Source organism: Pseudopipra pipra, chromosome 2, assembly GCF_036250125.1.
Source record: "Pseudopipra pipra isolate bDixPip1 chromosome 2, bDixPip1.hap1, whole genome shotgun sequence".
In the NCBI taxonomy this organism is placed as follows: domain Eukaryota; kingdom Metazoa; phylum Chordata; class Aves; order Passeriformes; family Pipridae; genus Pseudopipra; species Pseudopipra pipra.
The window spans coordinates 29,753,300-29,777,780 of record NC_087550.1 but is presented as its reverse complement, the minus strand read 5'-3'; the positions used below and the strand labels follow the sequence as shown (position 1 = coordinate 29,777,780).

Below are 24,481 nucleotides of genomic sequence, written 5' to 3'. Positions count from 1 at the left end.
CCACTTCAGCTCCTGCTCAGGTCGGTCTCAGGTGTGTCCTAGGATTTTCCCATGCATGCTGAATTGTTCTGTAACTGCTGTTTGAAATACAATGTCACAGAAATTGTTCAGTGTTTCATGTGTGTCATGGTTTAACACCAGCTGGAAACTAAGTACCACGTAGCCGCTTGCTCACTGCCTTGCCTCTGAGCAGAGGATGGGGTGTGATGGAGTAGAATAAAAGAAAGGTAAAAGTCATGGACTAAGAACAGTTTAATAACTGAAGGAAAGTAAAATATAACAATAATGCTAATGATAATAATAAAAACAATAGTTGCAATGAAAGGTAGAGAAAGAGACACAGAGAGGAATAAACCCCAGGAAACCTGAGTGATGCAGAGGCCAGTCGCTCACCACCCACTGACCGATGCCCAGCCTGTCCCTGAGCTGTGATCAGTGGCACCCGGCCAACTCCCCCCAGTTTATATACTGATCTGATAACAGATCTGATAGCACTTTGAGACATTTTGTATATTTTTTAAGTGGACACAAGCTAAACTTTTATTCATAAACTCATTAGGGATGAAATATGCTTCTGTAGGTAGGGTCAGGTCTAAATCTTTATACCATGTAAGTCTTCCGAACCTTTGAACCAGTACTGAGATACTGTTTAAACTATGTATGGCCTCTGCATTTATTCTGTTGGAAGATAAACTCATACTAGTTGTCAATAAGAATGGAAAAAAGTTTGAAAGACAAAGTAAAATATTAGGCCGATAAATCATTGGGAAATCAGAACTACATCTGAGCCAACACAGAAATGAAAAGCTGTTGTAACAAGTATTTGAGTAATTTCTATTCTGGTCTTTTTTTACTGTCTTGATGAACAGTTGTCTTCCTTCTCTCTGCTCCCTCATGCTGTCAGATCAGTGCCTGTGTTTTAACTTTTGATGAGCCCATGAGTTAAACCATTACTGACTACAATCAAGTCACCTCTTTGCTTCCACTCTCTCATCTACATTGGCATGTGTCTTATTGTCAGGCCATGGTTAAGAGTGACAGCTACAACTTATAATTGACTTATACACACGAAGCTGCATGTTGGGTCACAGAGTCATAGAATGTAGGAAGAAATCTACAGCATTTCAGTATCAGTTATGTATTATATAACCTGTATATAAACATTACAAGGTCACTATCATAATAGTAGGTGTGGAAGTTCTGCATAATTAGAGGAATTAAAAATTAGGGATTTTAGGGTAAGAAAAACAATAGTGAAAATCTCATGTCACTGAGGTTATGACTGAAGAGTACAACATTGTGGAGGCTACTATTTGCTTTAAAGATCTATATTCCCTTAATACTGTCCTTGAGACTGTTCCAGTGACTGCTTCACCCTGAAAACTTCCATTTCATCGGAGAAAGGCTCTGTAGGAACTAAATAAACTCAGAATTACATTCGTCCTGAGGTGAAGAACACAGAACAAAGCTCATTGGTTATTTAATCTTTCAGAAGATAGCTTAGATTGCTGATCTGCAGACAAGTTCCTGTTGAATTTCTGTTGGGGTTGCTCTCCATTGTCAGCAAGAAGCTGAAGAATCCATTGTAAATCTAAGCACATAGTGAGCTGTCATGCAGCACACAAGGAGAAAAAGATAGGCCATAGCTAGTATGAGAATCAAGATTTAGATAGTTTTCCTTTATGGTTTATAGGATCTCATTGGGTCCTGTTCCCAGCTGGGTAGAGAGGACAGTTCCAGAGACAGCTCTTTCTTGATGGGCCATCCCCAGGCTGTAAAGAATGGAGCCAAATTTTTATTCACCTGCTGAGAAAACTTCCGTGCCCACAAGTTCATCTTAGAAGGGTTGTCTTTTGGGATGGTGGACATTTTCTGGTAGTCAGAGAAGAGGTGGGTGAAGGGGTCCCAACCAAAGCCTTCCTGCAACTGATGGAGAAGAATACACTGTAAAACCAATTAAATTATCATTTCACTGGCATTATTCCTGTGTTACAAACAATAGAAGATTTCATAGTTTTCTGCAGTGTCTTTTAGAATGAATGTAAACTTAGATGAAAGCATCCAACTTTCAGGCTTCAGAGCATAACTAGAATACAGAAAAATACCTTCCTATTACACTGGCCTCCCAAAACAAACAGAGATGAAAGATGCAGAAATGTCAGCAACCTACTATACAAGCTGCTGCTTTGGAGAGAGGAAAGCTTCTTGTGCAGTGAAAAAGCACCAGAGGATACTGATAGAATATCTAGAAAGAAGGGGCACAGGAGAACAAGGAGTCTTGAGAAAACAGGAAGGAAAGATGGTGAGCAGGACACGTTTTGGCTAGGAATAAGAACAAAAGGAATTCATACAGAAAAGCTGCTGTTGCAGAATTGTAGTTGTTCTTTCACGTCACATTTATTCCAGCAGCTGTGTTAGTAACCTCCCGTGTTAGACAGGAGATGGTTACTACATATGTATATATATATATAAATATATATATATATATATATAACGCCAGCCTATAAGTGAGAGTGAGGCAGGGGGACAGCGGCCAAACTGGTAAGGTATTGTGGGAAAGTTTCCCTTTTTAAAACTTTTTCACTCTGTACAACTATTTTTATATTCGTTGCATGAAAAAACCCAAAGGTTTACTCTTCAGCTTGATGATTCAGGTGCTTCTCTGGGATGTGAAAAAATCAGGATTGATACTTAAATATTTTGTTGCTCATGTAAGATGTGAGAGCTTCCAGACAAGGGGGCTGAGGGAAACTCACTTTACATCACTCAGTAGGTTAAGACATCATAATGGACATTTGCTTTACAGTCCCCAGTTAAAATCAGATTGAGTGCTCTGTCCATTAGACTACTGGTTGCTAAGAGGATTAAGGGAAAGAGGAAAATCTCTCTTGCATGCTTCCCAAGGGAATGCACTTTAATCTAGGACAGGGTTCATGTTTTAAAATCTCATGTTTTATCTCTCTCTAGAGCTGAACCCATTCCCTTCCCACTTGATGGACTACACTGGCTTCACTCAGTGCATTGATTGATAAAACAAGCAGCAGTTCCTGTTTCTCTCCTGGGGAGAAAGATTAGTATATTGCAGTAAGCTACCTCCATGAGTGGCTAAGCCCAAGTCTGGCAAAGGAAGGTTTTCAGGAGACATCAGCATTAAACACTCTGTCTATATACCTCACATGTGCTTTCTGAGTCCAAGACGAACCCAGACAGCAAGTAAACGTTTACGAGGCTTGACAGCTTCAGTCACCAAGCTGCAGACATCCCTCTGACACAGGCTTCACTGACTGCACTAGGAATGCACACATTTTTCCCAGTTACCTGCAGGTATGTCTCCAGAGCAGTCCACATCTTCCAGTCCTTTAATTGAGCACCTTTCCTCAGATACTCTTCTATCCTTTCCTTCCGACACTGTGATTTTAGGGCCTCATGGGCCTGATGCCTGGGAATCCCCAGCACCTTCTCATGAACATAGACAGACCAGAGGTTGCACGTGGCCTCTGTGGTATGAGGGGGAAATTCCCATGCTTGCTGCTGTTGATTGTGTCCCAGCTCATGGATAGGACCCCAAAGACCAGTAGTTTGCATATGCTTCATATCTAATATCTCCTTCACCGAATCCAGGTGGCCCATGATGGGATAACCAGAGTGCATCCAGCCTGCAGGAAGGACAGGTACCAACACACGTCACTAGTGCTCACCTCAGTGCCTCTCAGACATAAGTGACTAATCTTTTTTTTCCATTTCTGAGTGTGTTGCCTTTATCTCACAAACCACACTGTACTACTATGAATGACCAATTTTCCCCCTTGTGAAGTAAGGAAGTGCATCATGTTTTGCCCTAGCAAATAGTCAAATAAGCAGTGTAAAGGTAGGACTGAAATATCAGTTAAGCACAGTTTCACCTTCTTTCCCTTTTTATACATAAGCATGCACTCATGGCTGAACTGAGATTGAGATTTTAGGATGAGGGGAAAGGCCTGACCATTGCCCAGAATACTCACAAATTGAGCACAGTTGACACTGACACAACCATGTGACTCAGCACCATGGCAGACCATGAGTCTTCCTGTGCAGAGTGTGGATACTGCAGGTCTGCACTCCAGGAGTCAGTGGTGTGGATGAGACACATGGAAAACAGAGTTTTCCTGCAAAGCTTGTCATACTTAAGCCTGTTCTTAGCCTTGTAGGATAGCTATTCTGTAAAAAACTTCCCACCATGATGCTGGACAAGAATCTTGCATTACAAGGGAGTTTACTTATTATGACTCCTTTGTGTCTTCTTCCCTAATTGGTCCTTCTTGAAGAAGCCCAAAACTTGATACAAGAGTCATGCCTCCAAATTCAAATGCTTATTGTAACAGGGAATAAGCAGCCCTTTACACTCACTGCATAGGGAGCCTACACAGCTGACTTTGAACACAAAGACTGCCCAAGTTGGAGAACATGAATGGAAATCCCCTTCCCACAGGAACTCAGATCTTGTGCCTCCTCTTCTTTTAACAAGAGGGATGTATGCATTTAGCAATCACTGTTCAGGTCCAGTAATGTGAGTGAAACCATTTAGTCCACCCAAACCAGAAGGGAATTTTATGTTTGTAGACTATGATCTTTATAACGGACATTTGCTCAGGATAGCAGAACTTAGTGCTCCCAAGATGTGTCACAAATTCTTTCCATGGGGCTTAGTAAAGAGTTAGGACATCAGGGTTCATGCCAAGCCCTTGTCTCTTTGTGGGATGATGAATTTAACCAGTATATTTTGAAAAACCACTGAACAAAATTTTTATCGCAAAGTTCATTTACCATATAATTTGACTCTAGATCAAAGGCACTCAGTTCTCAACTGGAAAAGCTGGAGTGGGAAGCATCAGCTGCAAAAACACACACTCATGGGCTTTGACAGCAATACAGGTTCTACTTCTCCATTGCCATCCTCTCAGGCACATATTTTTGGGCTCAGGTTTGCCCATAGTAACCTTTGTGGAGCCCATCTCCAGCAAGTAGGCACTTGGAGGTTTAAAAATTGTCACTGAACACATAAAACCAATCCTGTGGCTGAGGCAGAGAAAAAATAGAAATCGGGTCACTGTCTCCCAGCTGTACTGGCATTCAGGAGGGAGAATGAGTAACTACATGTGAGCTAAAGCCACTGCAGTCAGCAGCTCTGCATCTTAACATACCCAGACAGAAGAACAGCTGAGGAGACAACAGTAGTTTTGAGAGCAGGGAGTCATCTGAAAAGGTCAATATGTTTTTCAAGCCCTGCTTTACCACATTTCCAACCTGATGGAGTATCTCGCAATTATGCAAGGGTCACAGTCATTTAACACCTCACATATGTTCCCTGTCTGGTTTTAGCAAAATAACCTTGAAGGAACAGACACTGCTGTTGGAGGCCACTTGTCTCTTAGCCCTTGAGAAGGCCATATGGCAATGTACCTACCACATGAGATCTGGACATCTGTTACAATCCTCTCTGGCCTTGGGAATTTTGTTGGTATGGCTGCCAATTTGCTTATTGCCACCATGATCTCATTCCACAGGGTCAGCAGCGGCCGTGGGTTCTCCATGTGGCGGATGCTGTCGGAGGGCACCGTCAGGATAAGATTCTCAACAGCCAGTTCTGCCCAGGGAGCAGGGTAGTGTCGGATACAGGCCTTCCACTGGCTTTCACAGGTCTCCCCTACATCAACAACAAAGGAAATAGATTTTAGAGCAGCTCTGACTTTTGAGCACACTTACAGGGGTCAGGTTTGGAGAAGTAGACTGTGGTCACAAAATTTGCATGGAAAACAGTTCCATGACTGGGGGTAGTGGCTGTTAAATAGTCAATCCTTATTCTGTGCTTAGGAAGTCTCCCCGGGCTCTTTAATGGGTAGGAAACAGACAGAAAAGGACTGGCATATAACAGAGTAACATAGCAAGAACACATCCCTGTTTTCCATCAGAGAACAAGAAGCATCAAGTTTCTCCAGTGTCTGATTTCTTCTTCTCTAGCAGAGATTTGCTGTTTCACACAACAACCCTGGTCCTGTTTAGTTTGACAGAAGAGCAAGAAGAAATTGCATCCAGGAAGACAAGAGAAACTGCTGGAAACACGAGAAATTCACCAAAGATTTATTGTAGAGACTAGAGATGGCCAGATGGGGGCACAGTAAAGCAGGCAGAGAACAAGGCATGCTTTGTCGTGGCAGAGGTCAGTCTCCCTCTTTTGGTTTAAAACCATTACCCCTTGTCCTATCATGACAGACCTTGCTAAGAAGTATGTCCCCATACTTCTTAAAGGTCCCCTTCAAAGGCCACGATAAGGTCTCCCAGGAGACTTCTCTTCTCCAGTCTAAACATCCAAACTCTTTCAGCCTTTCCTCACAGGAGAGGTGCTCCAGCCGCCCAGTAATTTTCACAGCCCTCCTCTAGACCCACTCCAACAGGTCCATGTCTTTTCAATTTTGAGAGAAGGATTTTTTGGGGGAACCATGTCAAAGGCCTTACAGAAGTTAAGATAGACAATATCCATAGCCCTTCCCTTGTCCACCGATGACTCCATCATAGAAGGCTGCTAGGTTGGTCAGGCAGGACTTACTCTTGCTGAAGCCATGCTGGCTGTCCCAAATCGCCTCCCTGTTCTCCATGTGCCTTAGCATAGCATCTCAGAGGATCCATTCCATGATCTTTCCAGGCACAGAAGTGAGGTTGACAGTCCTGGGGGCCACCTTTCTACCGTCTATAAAAATGTGTAGAAAAATGGGAATCCCAGAGGACACAACAGTAAGGAAACTAAAGCTGGCTATTCCTAAACCCAAGCATTTTTTAAGACCTTCCTAAGCACAGGACCATCTTTACTTTCAGTCACAGGGACAGCATCATCTGTGAGCAGCCCTAAGGAAAAAAGCTCTAAGTTAAACAAACATACCAAGCTTGAAGAAAGGAGCTCTGACTGCCCCTTCCACTGTGATGGGCACCTTCCCCAGGACACTCTTTGCTGGTACTATGATGTAAATCAGGCCACCCCAGAGGCAAGAAATGGACTGCTTCTGGCAGGCAACATCACAGGTGCGTATTACCACTGGTGCCCGTTTCAGCTCTTTGGCATTAGAGAGGTCATCTGTGTGACACCCAATCTGCACCTGCCAAACAGAAGCATAGGAACAGCTGATCAACGGTGTCCGAGTGCAACCTGGCAGCCTGACCTCAACATCCTGAACTCTCTGCTACAGCACTCTCCCTGCAGAGCACACTCACAGAAGCAGCCTTCCGGCTCCAGCCTAGTTCAACTTCTCAGTCTGTGGTGGCCAGGATCAGTAAATACAATGAAAAAAGCTGATGAAGTTCAATGCTATCCCTGTCTCAGACAGTCTTACAGCTATTCTCCCATTATTACTGGCTCAGCTACATCCTTCACCAGCTGGTCAGGGTACCTCAGTGACTTCTTTCACTACACTATACTTGCATTGGTCATTCCTCTACCCTTTACCAGCATCAAAGTCACGTCCTGTAACATAGGAGATGGAGAGATGTGCACATGGCTTACATCTCTTATTGTGCCTTCTCCTTAGACCTCTTGCAGGAAAACAAGCAGCATGTGGCTGCAGGATCAGACGGATCACCTGAATTAATTTTGCATTTCAGCTGCAGGAAGGTCACTGCAAAAAATGTTCAAGCAGGTAAGTGTTTACCTGTGTCATATTTTGTGGAGAACGGGATCCCAAGTAACAGTGTATCTCTGCTCTGGATACATCTACATGAGCATTAATGACAGCACTGTTCAAAGTAATTTATGAGAAATCTGAAGAGATGGAATCAAGTTTGGTGCATAGAAGGGCCCAGTCCGCTTTGCACAATAACAGAACAAACATAGTTGCCCTCAGGCAGCGGCCACACTCAATTATCCCTCCAGCACACAAAACCAGGAAGAATGCAAAAGAAAAGACTAAGAACATGAGGTGAAAAAATGATAACAAAGCATTTGAAGTGCCACAGGGTGGCAGCAGTAGGAAAGGACTGAAAAGGTAGCAAAAAACATTAAGGAGAAAATTGTTGAATGCTCACCTGTCAAATACAGAAGTGTAAACTAAAGCCAAAATAGAGAGACCTTACCTTCAGACCAGCACCGACCACTAGGCATGGGCATGTTATAACTGCTGTGTGCCCTTCAGGGAGGTAGAGTCCTGTACTCCTCCAGGCTGTCTCACCTAAAGGTAAGAGATGACACAGTCCTGAACAGTCAAGCACTTCTTTGTCCTGACCATTACAGATTCTGGAGATTTGAAGTTTCAGCAGGAGAATAATCTTCCATCCTTTTCTTATCCCTTGCTCTACACTCAGAGAACCGTCTCGCATTTTACCCAACCTGTCAGAAATACAGTTTCAAAGCTGTAGGGTAGCAGCATAAACAAGAACATCAAACCATTAATAAGCAAGCCCACACAAATTTGAACTTCTGGAAATTCCAAGCTTAAATGCATCTACTAGTACCTTTTAAAAAAAATACTTAATAATAAAAAAAGAAACCAAAATTCCAACACCTCCTCCACTCAGATTCTCCTACCCTAAAGCCCTCATAAGGGGTGCCAACTATGCTGGTATTAAACACAGTTGAAGTTGTAATGGTCATAAAATATTTCCCAAATAACAGACTGACAGGAGCATTGCGTTTTTCCTTATTGACTGTATTTTTCCAGCACAAGCTGCAGCCCACAGGAATTCCCATTTCTAGATGACTGAAGTTATGAGAAGGTCTAAAGAGATTATTCCATGCTAGGTATCCCATCGTGTCACTACAATTCAGCATGTTTCTAGACAGTCTTCTCTTGGAAAAGCAAGTCTCCTCATCCTAGATCTCTTTAAATACTTGCAGTACATAGTGCAAAACTGACCCATCTCTACCATACATATTGGGTACATTCTACTCCTAAGGTCTGACATAAAGTTTACTTAGTCATGTTTCAATACAGACACCAAAAGTCCTAAAAAGAGCTGAACTGTCGTAAAGCACCCAGCTTACTACCCTTCCTGTCATCCAAGAAAGCAAGACCAGTTTTGTCAAGCAAAATCTAATCCACAGAAAAATGCCGATTAGACTATATCACAGTGTTTTACCAGTTCATTTCAGTTTTGCTGAATTTGCATCAAAGGCAGTTTTGAATGGTGTTCAGGGTTTGCTAGCATTTCTTTCTTTTTTATTTATGTGAAATTACACAAATTCTGAATATTTCTCTTCAAACAAAATACTGTGTTTGAGCCAATCCATTCAGTTCAACCAACCCTAAGAATTTTCCCCTTTTGTCCAGACTCAATGCTAAAACCAGTGAGCAGTTATTCCACAACTTTTCTCTTTGCATAACCTCTGCAGTCAGGCATTGCCACTCCAGAAACAGTCTCCTTCATCTCATTAGAACAGTTTGGAAACAACTCCTCTAAATCATATCCTAATACCAAAAAACCCCCCATAAAATCTCAAGATTAATGTGTCCAGGGGATAAAACCTTACTGGTGGAATTTAACCTAGAGTTTAAACATATCAGTTATGAGCAGGAATCTCAGCAAACTTGTACAGATACAAGGCCTAAGCATAGACAAATCATTAATGGTGTAATTACAAATACCTTGGCTCCAGTGGTGGTGTCAGCCCAAGAAGTTCCCAACATACTTCCAGCCTCCCGTTTTCACCCCCAAAAACAGATCTTCACTCCACTAACTGTGCTGATACAGCAAGATGTGAGACTGTGCTCTAACTCAAGTTGAAATTATCTAGATAACAAAAATCCCTTATGTTTCTAACTCCTACCTCTTTGTAGGATGCCTCCATAGATGGCTGTATCAGCACAACTATGACAACAGCAACCTGTAGTGTAGAGCACAGGGTTTCCTAAAGAAGCTTTATTGCCAAAGCCATTGTACTGTGCAAGTACCCTGGGGTACGAGTTGTTAGGGGGTTTGTCTTCCCCAGGTGCCTGTGCACCAACAATGAGGAAGAAGGACTTTCATAGGGTGTTTTAGAGTGCTGAAATCAGAGCTGGCCACAAAAGGATCCCATCTGCCACTACACAGAAGTTGGCCTCCTCTCAAGCCCACAGTGAAATTGCACATGTTCAGACATACACAGACGGATGCATGCTGAGGCCGGGCACCACACCGACCCCAGCAACAGGACGTTTCAAGAGGACAGGAGATACACTCCTCACCTGGGTTTGTGCCATCAATTTCCACAGTGACAGGGAGGGCACAGACCCCAGCAGCACATTTCTGCACCAGGGCTGCACTGTCTGTCATGGTGAGGGACAGCTCGGTTGCCATGCAGAGCAGGACTGCCTCTTTGGAGTTTCTCTTGACAGGGTAGTGCCTGCTGACCTGTGGGATCCCACTTCTCTGAAGCACTTTGGTCAGGATGCGGTGCAGCGAGGCATATGCTGGGCAGTCGTGGGCTGGGATGCGCAGGAAGGCAGCACAGTCCCGTGCTAGGCAGTGCAGCCAGTCCTTCAGGGGCTCCGTGAGCTCCTCACATTTGTTCACCTGCGTGCTGAAGAGCAGGAGTGCCTTGCGGAAGTGGTAGTGCTCCCCAGGCCCCACGGGCCGGTGCTTGGCCGCCTGGCCACTCTGCTCCAGGATACTCAGCCCAAAGCGGTTCAGGATTTTGTTGCCAGGATATTCTGCCACAGCAGCTTTGCCACAGTTCTGAGAAGCCCAGTACCAGGCCTGGCCTCCCACCAATAGGCCACCTCCCTCTGCCACGAAAGCGTGAATCCTTTCCGCCTCTCTGTCGCTGTAAGAAGAGCAGCAGTACACGCTGAGGTCACCTGTCAGCTGTGACACCTGCGACTTCACCCCTTCCACAGAGAGGAGACTACACGTTTTCTTCAGGCTGGGATCCACACCCACCAGCCCCTTTCTCCCGGCATCCAGCCAGCAGACAGCATTGAGCAGGAATCTGGCCAGCTTTGGGGAGAACAGGTGGCTCTCGTGGGTTGCCACCACAACACGGCCTCGGCCATAGTGTGCTGCAGCCAAGAGGCAGCGGTGCGAGCTGTCCAGGCAGAGGGGGAAGGAGAGTACACCATGCACCAGCAAGGTGGAGGGAATGCCCCCCGTCATCAAGTCCAGCTCCAGCACATCACGCAGGAGAAACTCAGCATCAAGGCTGAGGTTGGCCTGGTGCCTGCAGAATCAAGACAGGTCCAGGTTAGCCCCCATCCCACAATTCTTGGCTCAAAACCAACCTCATCCATCCTTGCCTATTCTTCTTCCCTCGTCCTAGTACATCATGCTGTCAGTTCTTTCATTAAAAAAAAATAAAATACAGCAATATCTCATTTTTTTCCCCTTTAAAGCCTCAGTTTCTATAGCCAATCAAATCTGTAAGAATCTCAGCACTCATTTAGAAAAAGGAAAGAACAGGCCAAAAGGAAGTTTCTAGATCTCTGACTTTGAAGAGCCAGTTGAAAATCTAAATACATTGCAGAAACTCAAAAATCAGACCCCTCATGTTTTTTAAACTGCAGATTTAAACTGCAAATGGTGTGAGAATTGGCAAATCTATAACAGAAACTTTCTCCATTTGCCCCGCCCTAGTCTTTAACAACTAGGCAAGCCCAAAAGATTTCTCTCTGCCATTTCCCAGCCTCTGCCACTGCTGAGAATTGAAGAAGGAGAGCAACGACAGATGGGCTATATGGACAGGCAGACACAGAGCTAGACAAATAATGAGTGATTTGAAGTTGAATTGGAGCCCTAAAACATAGACCTCACATTACCTCACATTGTTGGTTTCCACAATATAAAGAGATTAGGCTGTGCAAGGCCCTCTTATCTCTGTTACTTCCATATAACTCCTTTATGTCACTGTGGATATAGACATGCTGAATGACTCTCATTTGCTTTGTACACACTTTCTCCTGGTTCTGCCAAACAGTTTTCCCCCAACACCTGTAAAGTATCTGTTGTTACGTGGCCATTGCAGCCAAATCAGTAAGAATAAATTATGCTGCCCTTCTGCACACCTGTATCACAGGAATTAAATCTGCAGCTCTCCTTTGGTTACTACTTTACTGAGACCCTTTGTCACACAGAGTATGTGCCCTGGCTTATGTCACAGCACCTGCCTCAGACTGCAGTCAGATTCTCTGTACACAAAGCTACCAGGAAGGCCTAGAGGCACAGAGCTGTTGTGTTACACAGAAATTAGATACCTAAATTTCTCTGTGGCTCTGGATTGAATAAAAATCACCACAGAAGCAACCTAAACAAGGTATATTTCACCTTAGTTACCATTTAAAGTCATAATAATTGCGATGCAATTTTTCTCTGCTGAATTCTCCAGCCCTATGCACTGTGCATGAAGCAGTGGGAACATGCCTGTGCAATACAGGTGGGGACAAAAATGAACCAGCAAATTTTAAATAATAACTTTATTTGTTAGCTGTATTCTAAGCATCTCACTGAATCCAACAGCTAAGATTTCTACTACCTTTATTACTAAATAAATTGAGCATCCAGAAAGTATCAAATCAAATTGTTTGAAAATATTAGAAATTTAGTATTATATATCCACAAGGAAAAGGCTGTGAAGGAAAGACTTGCAGGGAATTTTACTGCAACTGATGTGGCTTTCCCTACAGTGAAATGAAGCTGCCACACAGCAGAAGCGCAGCAGCACTCACACTCCTAGGAGAACCTGCTGTGCCCTGTGTAACTCAGAAGAAAGTGGCAACAGGCACACCCAGGAGGGTGGCAGAGCAATGCCCAGGACTCCAACGACTGGTCGGCTGTGTGATATGAGTCATAACAGCTCTGAGTTTTACACCTGATGCTCCAGGACCCAAAGGGACAGGCTGGAATCCCAAACAAACTGTGAGCACTGAGATTTCCAGCCCTCAGCCCAGGTCAGAACTGAGAAGGAAGGTGGCACCCAGCCTGCTTCCTCACCTCTGGGGCGGCCCCAGGGTCTCACCTGCAGAAGGTGAATTCCTGCAAGTAACAGGCTAAACAGGTTTAGGAGCTGTCAGCCAAAGCCTGGCCCAGAGGGCTGCCCTGGTGCTTCATCACCAACCTGTTTTTCAGCTATGGGAAAATTTCCCTAATTGTACAATATGGGGAGAGGGAAAGTAGTTCGTCCTCCTGTCCCTCCGTTGCTGTGTGTTGCACTCAGGTACACTCAGGTAGAATGCTCTAAAAGATGGCTCCCCTCATTTTCTTCTCCCTGAATGGATTCCGTGTGCCTGTCTCAGCTGCACTGGAAGCAGTAGAAAACATCATTCTTTCCAATTACAAAGAGTGGAAAGGTTCCCTTTAAACTGGAAGACAACAGTTGCATCCCATCCTGGCTATTAAAGAACCAGCATTCACCATCATCCTCAACTCTCATCTCACAAATCTTCTATAAACAGCTCACTTGCACAACCTGAACCATTGTTTAAATAGAGAGCAATTCAGATACTCACGGGACAACTAATGGGATCTTGGGAATTTTCTTAGCTACTTTGAAGATGCCTTTTTCCACAGAGTTTCCTGTGAAGTACACGCCAGCCACGCTGGTCACCTGGTTCCCAGGGAATTCGAACAGGACCTTCTCCTTGCCATGTTGACTAGCCCAGTGCCAGGCTTGGCCTCCAATGAGGAGCCCTCCACCCCCTTTTACAAAGCCAACCAGGTCTTTTGCCTTCGAGCTGTCATAGGTATCCACACAGTACACTCCCAGGGAGGGGCTGAGCTCTGCCCCAGCCTGTACTTTAGTGCCAGCCCTGAGCAGCACCTGGGAGAGGGAATCCAACCGAGAATGAACGCCAACCAGGGCCTCGGGGCAAGGCTTAAGCCACTCCACAGCATTTCTGAGGAACTGGGAAAACTTGGAGTCCTTCAAGATTCCTTCATGGGAAACAACCACCATCCGGCCCTTCCCATACTGTGAAACAGCAATCAGAACTTGCTTCTTAGCACTCAGGAGCACAGGGTAGGCATCCTCTCCGACAAGTAGCAGTTCACAAGGAACAAAACCACCAGTGAAGTCCCATGGCCCAACACTGTCCACTAACAGCTCATAGATGGCAGAGGGTTTCATCTTCAGGAAGCTCCTATCTGGTGGAGAGAAGACCAACATCCATTACAGCATGGCTTAGCAATAAAGGACAGCTGTAACAACCCTGTGGAGTAATTTTCTTGTCTAGTAGGAACTCCAAACAAAAAGGAATCAGCTTTGTGGACACAACTTTTTGGGGGATTTGGTATTTTTTTTGTTTGTTTTTTTTGCTTTGTTATCACAGTATTTACCATTTAAATAATTTTAAAAATTATTTTAAATTGAACTTAAATTTAAAATTTAAATTTAAAAATTAAAAAATTAAAGTGACAAGTATATCAAGATGATGGAGGCAAAGAAAATGACTGCTTCAACAAATTCTGCTAAGCACCATGGGACAAAATAGGGAAATACAGGTATTCACTTTCCCATTAACAATTTATTTGGAGAGGGAGAGTGCCAGAGGTTCCAGGAAGTCTATTAGGAACTTGCTTAGTAGAGGTGGTTTACACGGAAACACCCAGAAAATGAAAAGATTGTATCAACAGAAAACACAACATAATTCAAACATGCATTTTAGCTCCTAATTGGATATGTACAGAGCTACACACAGTTGCTGCAACATGCTGTTCCAAAGTTGTATTTTTCTACCTTCACTTAGGCCCTATAAGCTCTTGCTTAGTATTAGAAGTTGCTCTGAGGCTGGGGGAGAGCAAGCACAAACAATGGAGACAACCAGCTCCCTGAAATAACTTCAGTTTAAGTTACACAGTACCTAGGAGAGCAGGTCTGGGCACAGGAGATTCATGCCCTAGTTCTCTGATCCAAAATGCTTTGCAATCTCAAGAAAATAATTTCTCTTTTCTGTAGCTTCGTTTCATCTGTTTTCCCATCTACGAGGTAAGGAGGGTGGTACTAACCTTGATTGCCTACCCCTTTGGGGTCTATGGGTGATACGTGCTATTAAGGCTCCCTCAGTTTGAAAGTTTGGCTTAGCTTTTCCCTGAGGTTGTCTTCTGTCGAGCTGCAGCAGCTGTGACTGTGCAAACAGGAAGACTTTGAGACAGAGAGTACAACCCACTCTCTCGCAGTTTCTGTCATTCAGGACTCAGAGGAGTGACTTGGAACGCAACACTTACTGCATGAAAGGAGCTGCATCACGGGGGCGTGGCCCTTTCCTGGGCAGCATCCTGTGCCAACACCAATCTTCACATGCATTTCATATTTGGCTACCCTGAAAGCAAATACTTGTTAGGCAAACGCAGGAAAATGGTAAGTCCTGGAGCAGCTGCATCCTTGATTTGGATTTGCCACAAGTCCCAGAGTACTTAGAAACAGCAACCTGATCAAGAATGACAGTATCATTCTCATTTCTTATCCTCTGGACATGCCTGGAAGCTCTGTTTTTCCATCCAAACTATCATGAGACTCCACTGTTGTTTAACATGAGATTTATGAGTCAAACATGCTGATTAACATAGGACAAAAACTACACTTCCCATTGTGCTGGTTTAAAAACCCAGCAGGAAAATTAACCCCACTCAAGTTGCCCACTTCCCTGATCCCTTACAACAACGGAGGAAACACTTGGAGAGGCCACAACTTGGAATCACAATTTTCCTGAAAAACTTGCCATAACCACATCAGTATCAATTAAAGAGGGAACAAAAGAGAGAGTGCCCTACTCACAAAAGCGTATCCACCGCCGAACAAACAAAAACACTTCCCACAGAGAGCACCCGCCGTCATTTTCTCAGACAAAGGCAAGATGGCACCTGACCCCCTCTCTGTCCACTGGACTGTGTGGCTCAGGAGAACAAAAGCAATGGGGCAAATAAGTTTCTGCAGGCCTGAAACAATGGAAAACGGGGGCAAAACAAGACCTGAGAAGCTATTTTGTCTGAATAAGGATTGATGCTGATGAGCTGTTCACTCCACTCTGCTAGACCAGGTGATCAAAGCCCCATCCAACCCAGCTCTGAACACTTCCATGGATGAGGCACACACAACTTCTCTGGGAAACCTGTTCCAGTGCCTTACCATCCCCGCAGTACAGAATTTCTTCCTAACATCTAATCTAAACTTGGCCTCTTTCAGTTTAAAGTCAGTACTCCTTGTCCTATCACTCCATGTCCTTGTAAAAAGTCCCTCTCCAGGTGTCTTGTAGTTTCGTTCAGGTACTGGAAGGGGCTCTAAGGTCTCCCCAGGGCCTTCTCTTCTCTAGGCTGAACAACCCCAACTCTCTCAGCCTGTCTTCATATGAGAGGTGCTCCAGCTCCCCGATCATCTTGGTGGCCCTCCTCTGGACTTTTTCCAACAGGTCTATGCCTTCCTTGCACTAGGGACTCCAGAGCTGGATGCAGTACTCCAGGTGGTGTCTCATAAGAGTGAAGCAGAGGGGCAGAATCCCCTCCCTCAACCTGCTGGTCCCACTGCTTTTGATACACCCCAGGACATGATTGGCTTTCTGGGCTGCAACACATTGCCAGGTCATGTTGAGCTTCTTGTTGACCAACATCCTCAAGTCCTTCTCAGAAGGGCTACTCTCAATTTATTCTCCATGTAGCCTGTATATGTGCTTAGAATTGTTCTTCGGGTGTTCTACATGATGATTACCCTACAGGACTAGATTTGAAGTAAACTTAGAAAACTTCTTAGCCCCCACCTTTCTTCTTATCACAGGATGTGAAAGCTAACATCTTAGACTCTGGATCTGGGAGGACTGCTGCTCCCTGGCATTTATCCAGAGCAAGGTGTGGCTGCCTTGCAAAGGATTTTAACTCTCTCGACTGAAAGCAATTGTCACTATATAAGAGAATTTCCAATTCCTATGTAATCACAGTTTCTCCATTTCAGTTGTGTTAAGCATTTCAGTGTGGAGAGAGGGAAGGAAGTGCACTCACTAGACCCAGAACAGACACAACTACAGATGATCTCTTTCAAGAGAGAGATGGGAGAAAACACAGCAGGGACAGAGAACACACATGGCTAACAAGAATTGAAGGAAGCTACAGAGGACTGATCTGTATGTCTGTTGTGTCAGTCAGGAGGAAACAACTACTGTTGGGCACACACAGAAGGAAGGGGAAGATCTTGGCTGCTAGCTGCCTTCCTTCTTAACATGGAAGTACAAATTATCTATGACAGTGTCTCAGACAGATTTTTGATCCCTTGTCTTCCCTTCTGCCCCTTATACCTCTCACCTCCAGACAGTTCCTACTCCCTGCAGAGCTGAGAAAATTGAGAGTAGGTATTGGAGGATACATTTATAAATCCTGCAAGATGCCTAACTCTATCATAGCCTTTTTTCTGCCTCTGGGAAAGGGACAAAAATGCCGTGAAAGGTAATCGGATTTCATTAAATACAGACTTGAGATCGTATCATCTGCTGTCCAGAAGCCATCACACACAAGCAAAAGAGATGTGCTACAAAGGAAGGAATACCCCTTGGTCCACTCAGGAAGAATATCTGTGAGACAGATGACCAGAGGGAGCCCTAAGGGTGAGTAAGGGAACAGATTTTGTGTGTCAAGTGGTCAGTCACTCCGGGTGAGCCTTTAAGGTCCCTGTAAACCCTGTGAGGATCTTCATGAGTCAAAAGTATGGGATTGTGGAGAACCTGTGAGGAACAGGACAAAAGACACAGGACAGCCAGTGGGGTGGATCACGTGTTAAGAACACAGGCAGCCTAAGTGAGGGAGACACACAATTCCTAGGGACTTGGCTGTTCTTCTTAAATAGAGTGGACCCATGGGCTTTCCACTCTTTTCTCTATTTCAGATTTACAGTCCACCTGTCTTCTACACAATAACCAAAACCCAAGTATGCTGCAAACCCTGCAGCTAGTAAGGAATTGGTGGGCTCTTTCTTCTTCACATGTTTTTTGACAAATTGAGCAAGGAGAGGAATGCCAACATTTGGCATTTGCCGAAGAGACAAAAATACCTATATTCATTATACCTATTCATCATCAACAAGGTTTTAAACTGAGAGAGGGTAAATTTAGATTGGCTATAATGAGGAAATTTTTTACAGGAACAGTAGGGAGACACTGGAATAGGTTGCACAGAGAAGCTGTGGATGCCCCACCAGTGAAAGTGTTCAAAGTCAGGTTGGATGGGGCTTTGAGTAACCTGGTTTAATAGAAGGTATCACTGCCCATGACAGGGGGTTTGGACTAGGTGATCATTGAAATCCCTTCCACCCAAAACATTCTGTGATTCTGTGACTTGTGTGCTGTGTAGCACAAATACAAATTTAACATACATAAAATCTGTGAGGATGCTTCAAAGTTCTATGGTACGTTCTTATAAAGAAAAGCAGTGTCTACATTGCAAGACTAAGCGGGCTCTGCAGCTGGTCTAAGCACTCAAGAGAGAGCCTGGGCTGGTGTTGGGGCAGTAATGTGCTCAGTAGCCTGCACTGCTGGAGGACCAGGAACTTGGTCTTAGCCAGTGTGTGCTCCCATGCATACAGCATCCAGGGTAACTGTGAGGCTGGTCCATTTCTGAATGGGCTCAAACTTGTGTTTCCGTGGATGTGACAACTCCCAGAACTGAACATTCTTTGCCCTATACCTGTGAAAGTATAAGCACCCTGAAGTCACCACTGGGATATGTTAGGTAAGCTAAAGCAGTAAGCCATGAGATGTAAAGATCAAGCAATGGGCAAAAAAGGTGGTGAGATAAAGCAAGAGATTCAGATGCAACTGACTGCACACAAAAGAGAACACAACACTTGGACAACCAGCTTTCTTAAAAAGTGCTCAAAACTACGGCAAAAGAAGGCACCTAGTGCAGATCATAGAATCACAGAATATCTCAAGTTGGAAGGGGCCTGTAAGGATCATCAAGTCCAACTCCCTGCTTCTCACAGGACCGCCTAAAACTAAACAATATGAGTCAGAGCATTGCCCAGATGTTTCTTGTACTCTGACAGGTTTGGTGCCTGACCAAGCATTCTCTCTGTAAAGAACATTTTCCTAACATCCAATCTGAACTTCCCCTGACACAGCCAGAGAAGAGAGATGGAGAAGGTGCAGGCAGCCAAGCAGGAAAGCTTGAATGGAAAGACAAAATTAGAAAAAAATACATTAAAAGAAAACCTTTCCAAGGTTACATAATAAAATTTAAAAAATCAAAATCTAAATACATCCTAGGAAAATAGAGCCAAAGAAGTAGATTAGGTTGCAAATTAATGAGAACTCTAAAATTAGATCAAGAAAGAAATTAACAAAGAAAGTTACTGTATTTATTTTTTTTTTTACAATTACAATCCCAAGAGTTATTAGGAAAGAGATTGAAAATTGATAAAACCTTAAAAAGAGTATCTTTTAGTAAAAGTACAGGAGAATCAGTCAGGCAATTGCTATCCATAATTACTGTTATTGGTGTTATTTTCATATGGCACTTCACAGCAATAGATGACAAAACATTACAATTTCTAAGCCTGGTGAAATGTTGCTGTGTGTGCTTTAAGGAATAAAAACCAAACATGAATTGCCCATCCTTTCTGGTGGTATTAACATACACACATTAGGGTAGACTCACTGGCTAACAGGATGCAAAGAAATATAAAATCAGAATGTCTATACATACATTTGTCTAGTAATCTTGATTGCTTTTAAGGCAAGGAAAGAACAAAATGAAAGCAGCTGATGAAACTTGACTAGGCATTTTAAAATAATTTTGCATCTGGAAAGGTAAATAACATCTTAATTAAAATTAATTTTATTAACTTTCTATGAATTGAAATTAGGCTGATGAGCTATGAACAGTAAAGACAGGAATATGCTGAATCAGAAGAGATGTCTATACAAAAAAATTGCTGTTTAGTCTTTTTGAAAATCTACATCTGTGATCAACAAAGGACAGTGTATATATTACATAAATGAAATTACTAAAAAATAGAAGGGAATGTACAGAAGCAAAGGAGAAGAAATCATAACCATACCAGGAAATAATTTTTTAAAAATTAAACCTTGCCTATCTGCAAGTCCTACAGCCCATAGTTTTAGAAAAATGTTGACATCTGTTGGTGAACAAGGAGCAGAGCAGCTCAGAAATCCCAGGGAACTGCAGATACAGAGAGCCCTTTTCCAATCCAGTGCTGGAGGGTTGAGTCTCATGCATGCCTGCTATACTACAACTCAGGTCACGCCCCTTTAAATGTTGCTCGGTTTTAAAGCAGGAAATGAGTGTATCACTATGTTTTCATTTGAAAAGGAACAGAAAAGAGGTCTGATGCTCCTTGCATGTGGGTCATGACTATCTACTACAGTCTGTAATGATGCGGTAAAGGATAAGGAAAACCAACAACTTTATCCCTTCTAAACTAAAAGGACAGGAATTGATTTGCTTTACACTGCCGGGGAGCAAGGGAAAGCAGGGATACTGGGACAGCTCAGCGAAGCTGAGAATGAAAAACAGGCAGGGTATAGTTCAGGTGGTACGCAGCAGGTGACATTCTTAATAGCCTGTCACAGGCACGTCACACAAAATAACGGGATAGGGTTAGACTGATGAAGGTTTGTGCCCTACTGTGGACTTCAAGGATAGAATTACTCCTTGCAACAAAAAAGTGCAATTCTATATACCCAGCATATTTCCTCCTTATCACTGTCATATTTTATAATGCAACAAGCAGAAGTAACTACAAGCTATCCCTGATGTCTTAAATCATATTCTTTTCCAACTCAGCATAAGTGTGACACATCAACATCTTGGGTTTCTTTTGGATTCTGAGACTAACCAAACAATATTCTTAAAAAAACTACCTAAAAAACCTGACAATTTTACTTAGCTCTTCATTATTGCAGCTAGATAGATATTTACAATTGAACAAAGTTTTAAAGCCTTATTTCAAATAATATGGGTGCACAAATTATTGCCCTCGTTCATGTCCTGTGAGCTCTCCTTTTGGTCCTAGTTTCCCCCGGAATGTCTTCACCACACTCAAGCCACACAGGGTTGAATTTTGTCTTCCCTTACAGTTGGCATCAGGAGTGTCCCTGTTGATGGCTGGGCTGTAAGTCCATCTGCAAGCTGGTGGTGAGTCCAAGTCGATACAGTGTGTGGCTTCTGTCTTTATTCCTTTCTTACACCCTGTGCTCAGCCCTTCCAGGCCAATCAAGCGTGAAAACAGTGCTCATGATGAGCTTGGGTTCAGTTCCTGTTCCAATCACAAATTAATAGCCACGGTCATTCCTTTTTTGGTTATTCTGTTTGCTGTTATCTCATAATGCCATCTTTGAGCTTGTGCAGATATGCATTCCTCACTCCTTTTCCTAGTTCCAGTGAGTCTGCAGTGCCAGCATGATCAACACAGCTGGGCAACTGAACTTGAGGCCACAGCCTGTCCTGGTGGGGCTTCGGTCAACCCACACAGTGCAGTGACTCGAGCCATGACATACCCAGGAAGTCAACCATTTGATAGCAACCCAAAGATCCTCCCTTCTTGATGGGCTACAGGCTACCTTGAGTCCTGCCCTTGCCTGTGTAGGACCTGCCAACAAAGTTCCAGCTGAGCTGTGTTGCCCCATGCCATCTTTTATGTTTTATGTCCAAACCTTGTTATCTCTAGCTAGTCTTTGAATAAGCCTATTCATAATTCTAGCATGTTGCTGACCAGGTTTAGATTGGCTCTGTGTTTTGGGAGGCTGTATCAGACTCTTGCTGCAATTAGATATTTTTCAGGACATTTTACTGCCTGGGCTAGTCTTTGCTGTTTGAGGCAATCATCTCACTTGTCTTCCACTCTGCCTGAAAGCTATTGCCAGATTTTTCATTTTCACTTCACCTAAGCATACCCATCAAGCTCTGAAATCTTTTCTTTGTATTCTCCCATCTTCCTTAGTGACTGTCTTTAGTTTCAAAATTGTCTCTACAATGTATCTTCTGAGAACAGGCCTGACACAAAGCTCCTTTATAATGCCTTAAAGGCATCTCCTCTTCTAAAATGCCTTCCCTCCATCCATACCCTAACAAAAGCATTATGACATTGACATAATCTAAAATACTCACTGTCTTTTTGCTACTATCTCTGTCCCCTGATCCATAAAACTCTGCCCATACAGCCCTTAAGGAAGGCCTTAAACAGTATCTGTGTAGTCTTAGAAAGTTACTAAGGGACATAGCTTGCAGTACCTGCTTTAAATTACTTATGTAAGAGTTTGCACTGCTATGCCAAAAACAGGGAGATGGCTGAAAATATGAGACATATAACATCTGCAAGCGATCTCCACTAAGAGGTATCCTTTCCTTTCTACTATTTATCACTTTCCTAAACTTGATTCTAGCATGTTTGGCAGTTGTAGATAATTTGGCATCATTTCTACATACTGCAATTATCAAAAGCTGGATTATGACATATACAATATGTGGCTGAAAAAGTATCAGAAACTTCAAACAGAAACTTCATTGCCAAACATGAGGCAGGTGATCTGCAAAAATTTATATTAAACCAACTATAGTTGATCTATTATTAGAAAATTTAGATGAAAAGAGAGAGGTCAGACCTGATGAATTGGGATTGTAGAGAACTTGTGTGTTAGTACTGACTGGAGAATGTAAATTCAGTGCCACACAGACTCATTAGATGAAGAAGTATCTCCTATATTTTTGCTGTGCCTCCCCTAACAAGACCTGCTAGACCTGCTGGACCAGAACCAGCTTAGATGCTTCTCTGTGTTCCTCAGTGTATCAGGGTCTAGAGTCCATGTACAAAACCTCCTACAGATCTAATCTGCAATCAAATAACTCATCCATGTTAAATTGCAAACTGAAAGCAGCTAGAAGCTTCTAGACCAAATGCACACAGAAACCACAATTCTCTCCTTCTCCACCTTCCCCCTGCTTACTCAGTTTGAAAGTGCACTAAAGTGTATGTTTGCTTGGGGTTGAAAAGCAGGCTCCTCCTCAGGGGAAACTTGTAGATTTTGCAGTTTATGCCCACTTGCTGAAGTAACTACAGGTTCTTTATTTAGGCTCTATTGCTACTACTTTCCTTCGGCATCAGCAGAGCCCACCTAAGGGTGCTGGAGTTTTTGTGCACCATGCACAGATACAGCTTTATACTGGCACAGAACAACTCCAGGTTGCGTGCAGCATCAGGACTCACAGAGCAAGCTCGCACACTGCCAAACTTTCTGCAGCCTTCCCAGGCATCCCTTCTGAACTTAGAGGTCTGCACTGTATGGGCCGGTGCTGAGAGGGAAAAGTAACTCCGGAACACTGCACACCTGCCTGCGAACCCCCTTCCTTTCACCCTCAGTACCCGGTTTTGTTAATGAAGGCTCAAACATCACGCTGAAGATGCAAAGGCAGAACGCGCACAAGAAGCAGGCGGCTGTCCATCCCTCCGCCCCTCAGCGAGTATGTGCGGTACAGACGCGGTTCCGCAGCCCCGGCGCTTTTTTGGAGCCGGCGGCGCGGAGGAGCGTCTGCAGCAGGTTGGCAGGCGAGGCTGCGGTGCCACCGCACCCGCCCAGAGCCCAGCACCCAGGGGGAAAACGGAGGGAGAGAGTGGAAAGTTCAAGAAGAGCCGGGAAAGGTGCCACCCTATGCGGGGGGCGGGCAAAGCTGCACGGGGCGGCCGGTATTAATAGCTTGCAGTGGAAGGTTGAACCCATTTAACGCTCTTGCTTTAGTTATTTATGCCCAAGATTATGGACAAGGTTCTAGTCTGAATTTAGATCATTGGATGTTGCAAATGATTTGGCCAAAAGCACCATACCACCGTTTTTATTTATGCATCCCTAAATATTCCACCGGCAGGTTGAGGAACAAAACGGTGCTGACTTTATCCAGACGGATACAGATGGGCGAAACACAGAGGTTACACTCTGTGCTTTAAGCACGTCTTCACCTTCCCTGGTCCTGGGAAACAAATCGTTTTCAAGTACATGGGTCCTAACGTGATCCCCAGCCCTGCAAGCGAAGGGATGTCTGAGCTCGTCGCCGGCACGGTGCTTCCGTGCCCGCTTGTACAACCTTTCCTGTGACCGTCCAAGACCGCGTGGCGGGCGAAAAGAATACAAGCCCACGCACCTGCACAGGGCTGCTCATACCGAAGGGGGACGAGGGGGACTGCCACTACTGAGAGGGCAGGAGGGTTACTTTCGCTCTAGGCGCAGCTTCCAGCAAAACCTGTCCAAGGCAGGGCAGGGCGCAGCAGCTCCTCCTCGCTGCCGGGCCAGGCACCCCTGCAACACCTGCGAGCCGTGGGCGCTCCTGCTCCGCAAGCCCAGCGCTGTAAAAGCGCGCCCTTCCTCCTGTCATGAATAATCTATTCCTCTTCCTCCTCCTCTTCTTCTCCGTAGCCCCAGCCGCCCTAGACGTGTAACGCGGCCAGGCGGCTGCCTTACCCCCGCCCCGCCGGCGATGGCCTCTCCGCCCCCGGGGGCGACGCACACCTTCACCCCGGCCCCTGGCTCAGCCAGGCGCTTTGCGGCAGCCCGGCGGCTGCTCTAGA

The 24,481-nt window shown here is 44.3% G+C and overlaps 1 protein-coding gene across 9 annotated transcripts in view; it reads right to left on the bottom strand.

The window, feature by feature from the left end:
* The window catches only part of TCAF2 (TRPM8 channel associated factor 2), a 44,688-nt gene extending 20,215 nt beyond the window's left edge, over positions 1-24,473 (bottom strand). For 2 of the 9 annotated variants that reach the window (XR_010428146.1, XM_064644753.1), the window contains exons 1-6: positions 13,437-24,473; positions 10,185-11,155; positions 8,098-8,192; positions 6,914-7,127; positions 5,444-5,683; positions 3,319-3,656 (exon numbers count right to left, since the gene is read on the bottom strand). Coding sequence is in view for 8 of the 9 variants with exons in the window: in XM_064644753.1 (XP_064500823.1) it covers positions 3,319-3,656; positions 5,444-5,683; positions 6,914-7,127; positions 8,098-8,192; positions 10,185-11,155; positions 13,437-14,092 (2,514 nt within the window). In the remaining variant the exon portion in view is untranslated. Of the gene's footprint in view, positions 1-236; positions 1,927-3,318; positions 3,657-5,443; positions 5,684-6,913; positions 7,128-8,097; positions 8,193-9,787; positions 9,941-10,166; positions 11,156-13,436 lie in introns of those variants that run through there. The other 7 variants (XM_064644755.1, XM_064644750.1, XM_064644751.1 and 4 more) reach the window with 7 other exon arrangements.
* Between the last annotated feature and the right edge of the window lie 8 nt (positions 24,474-24,481).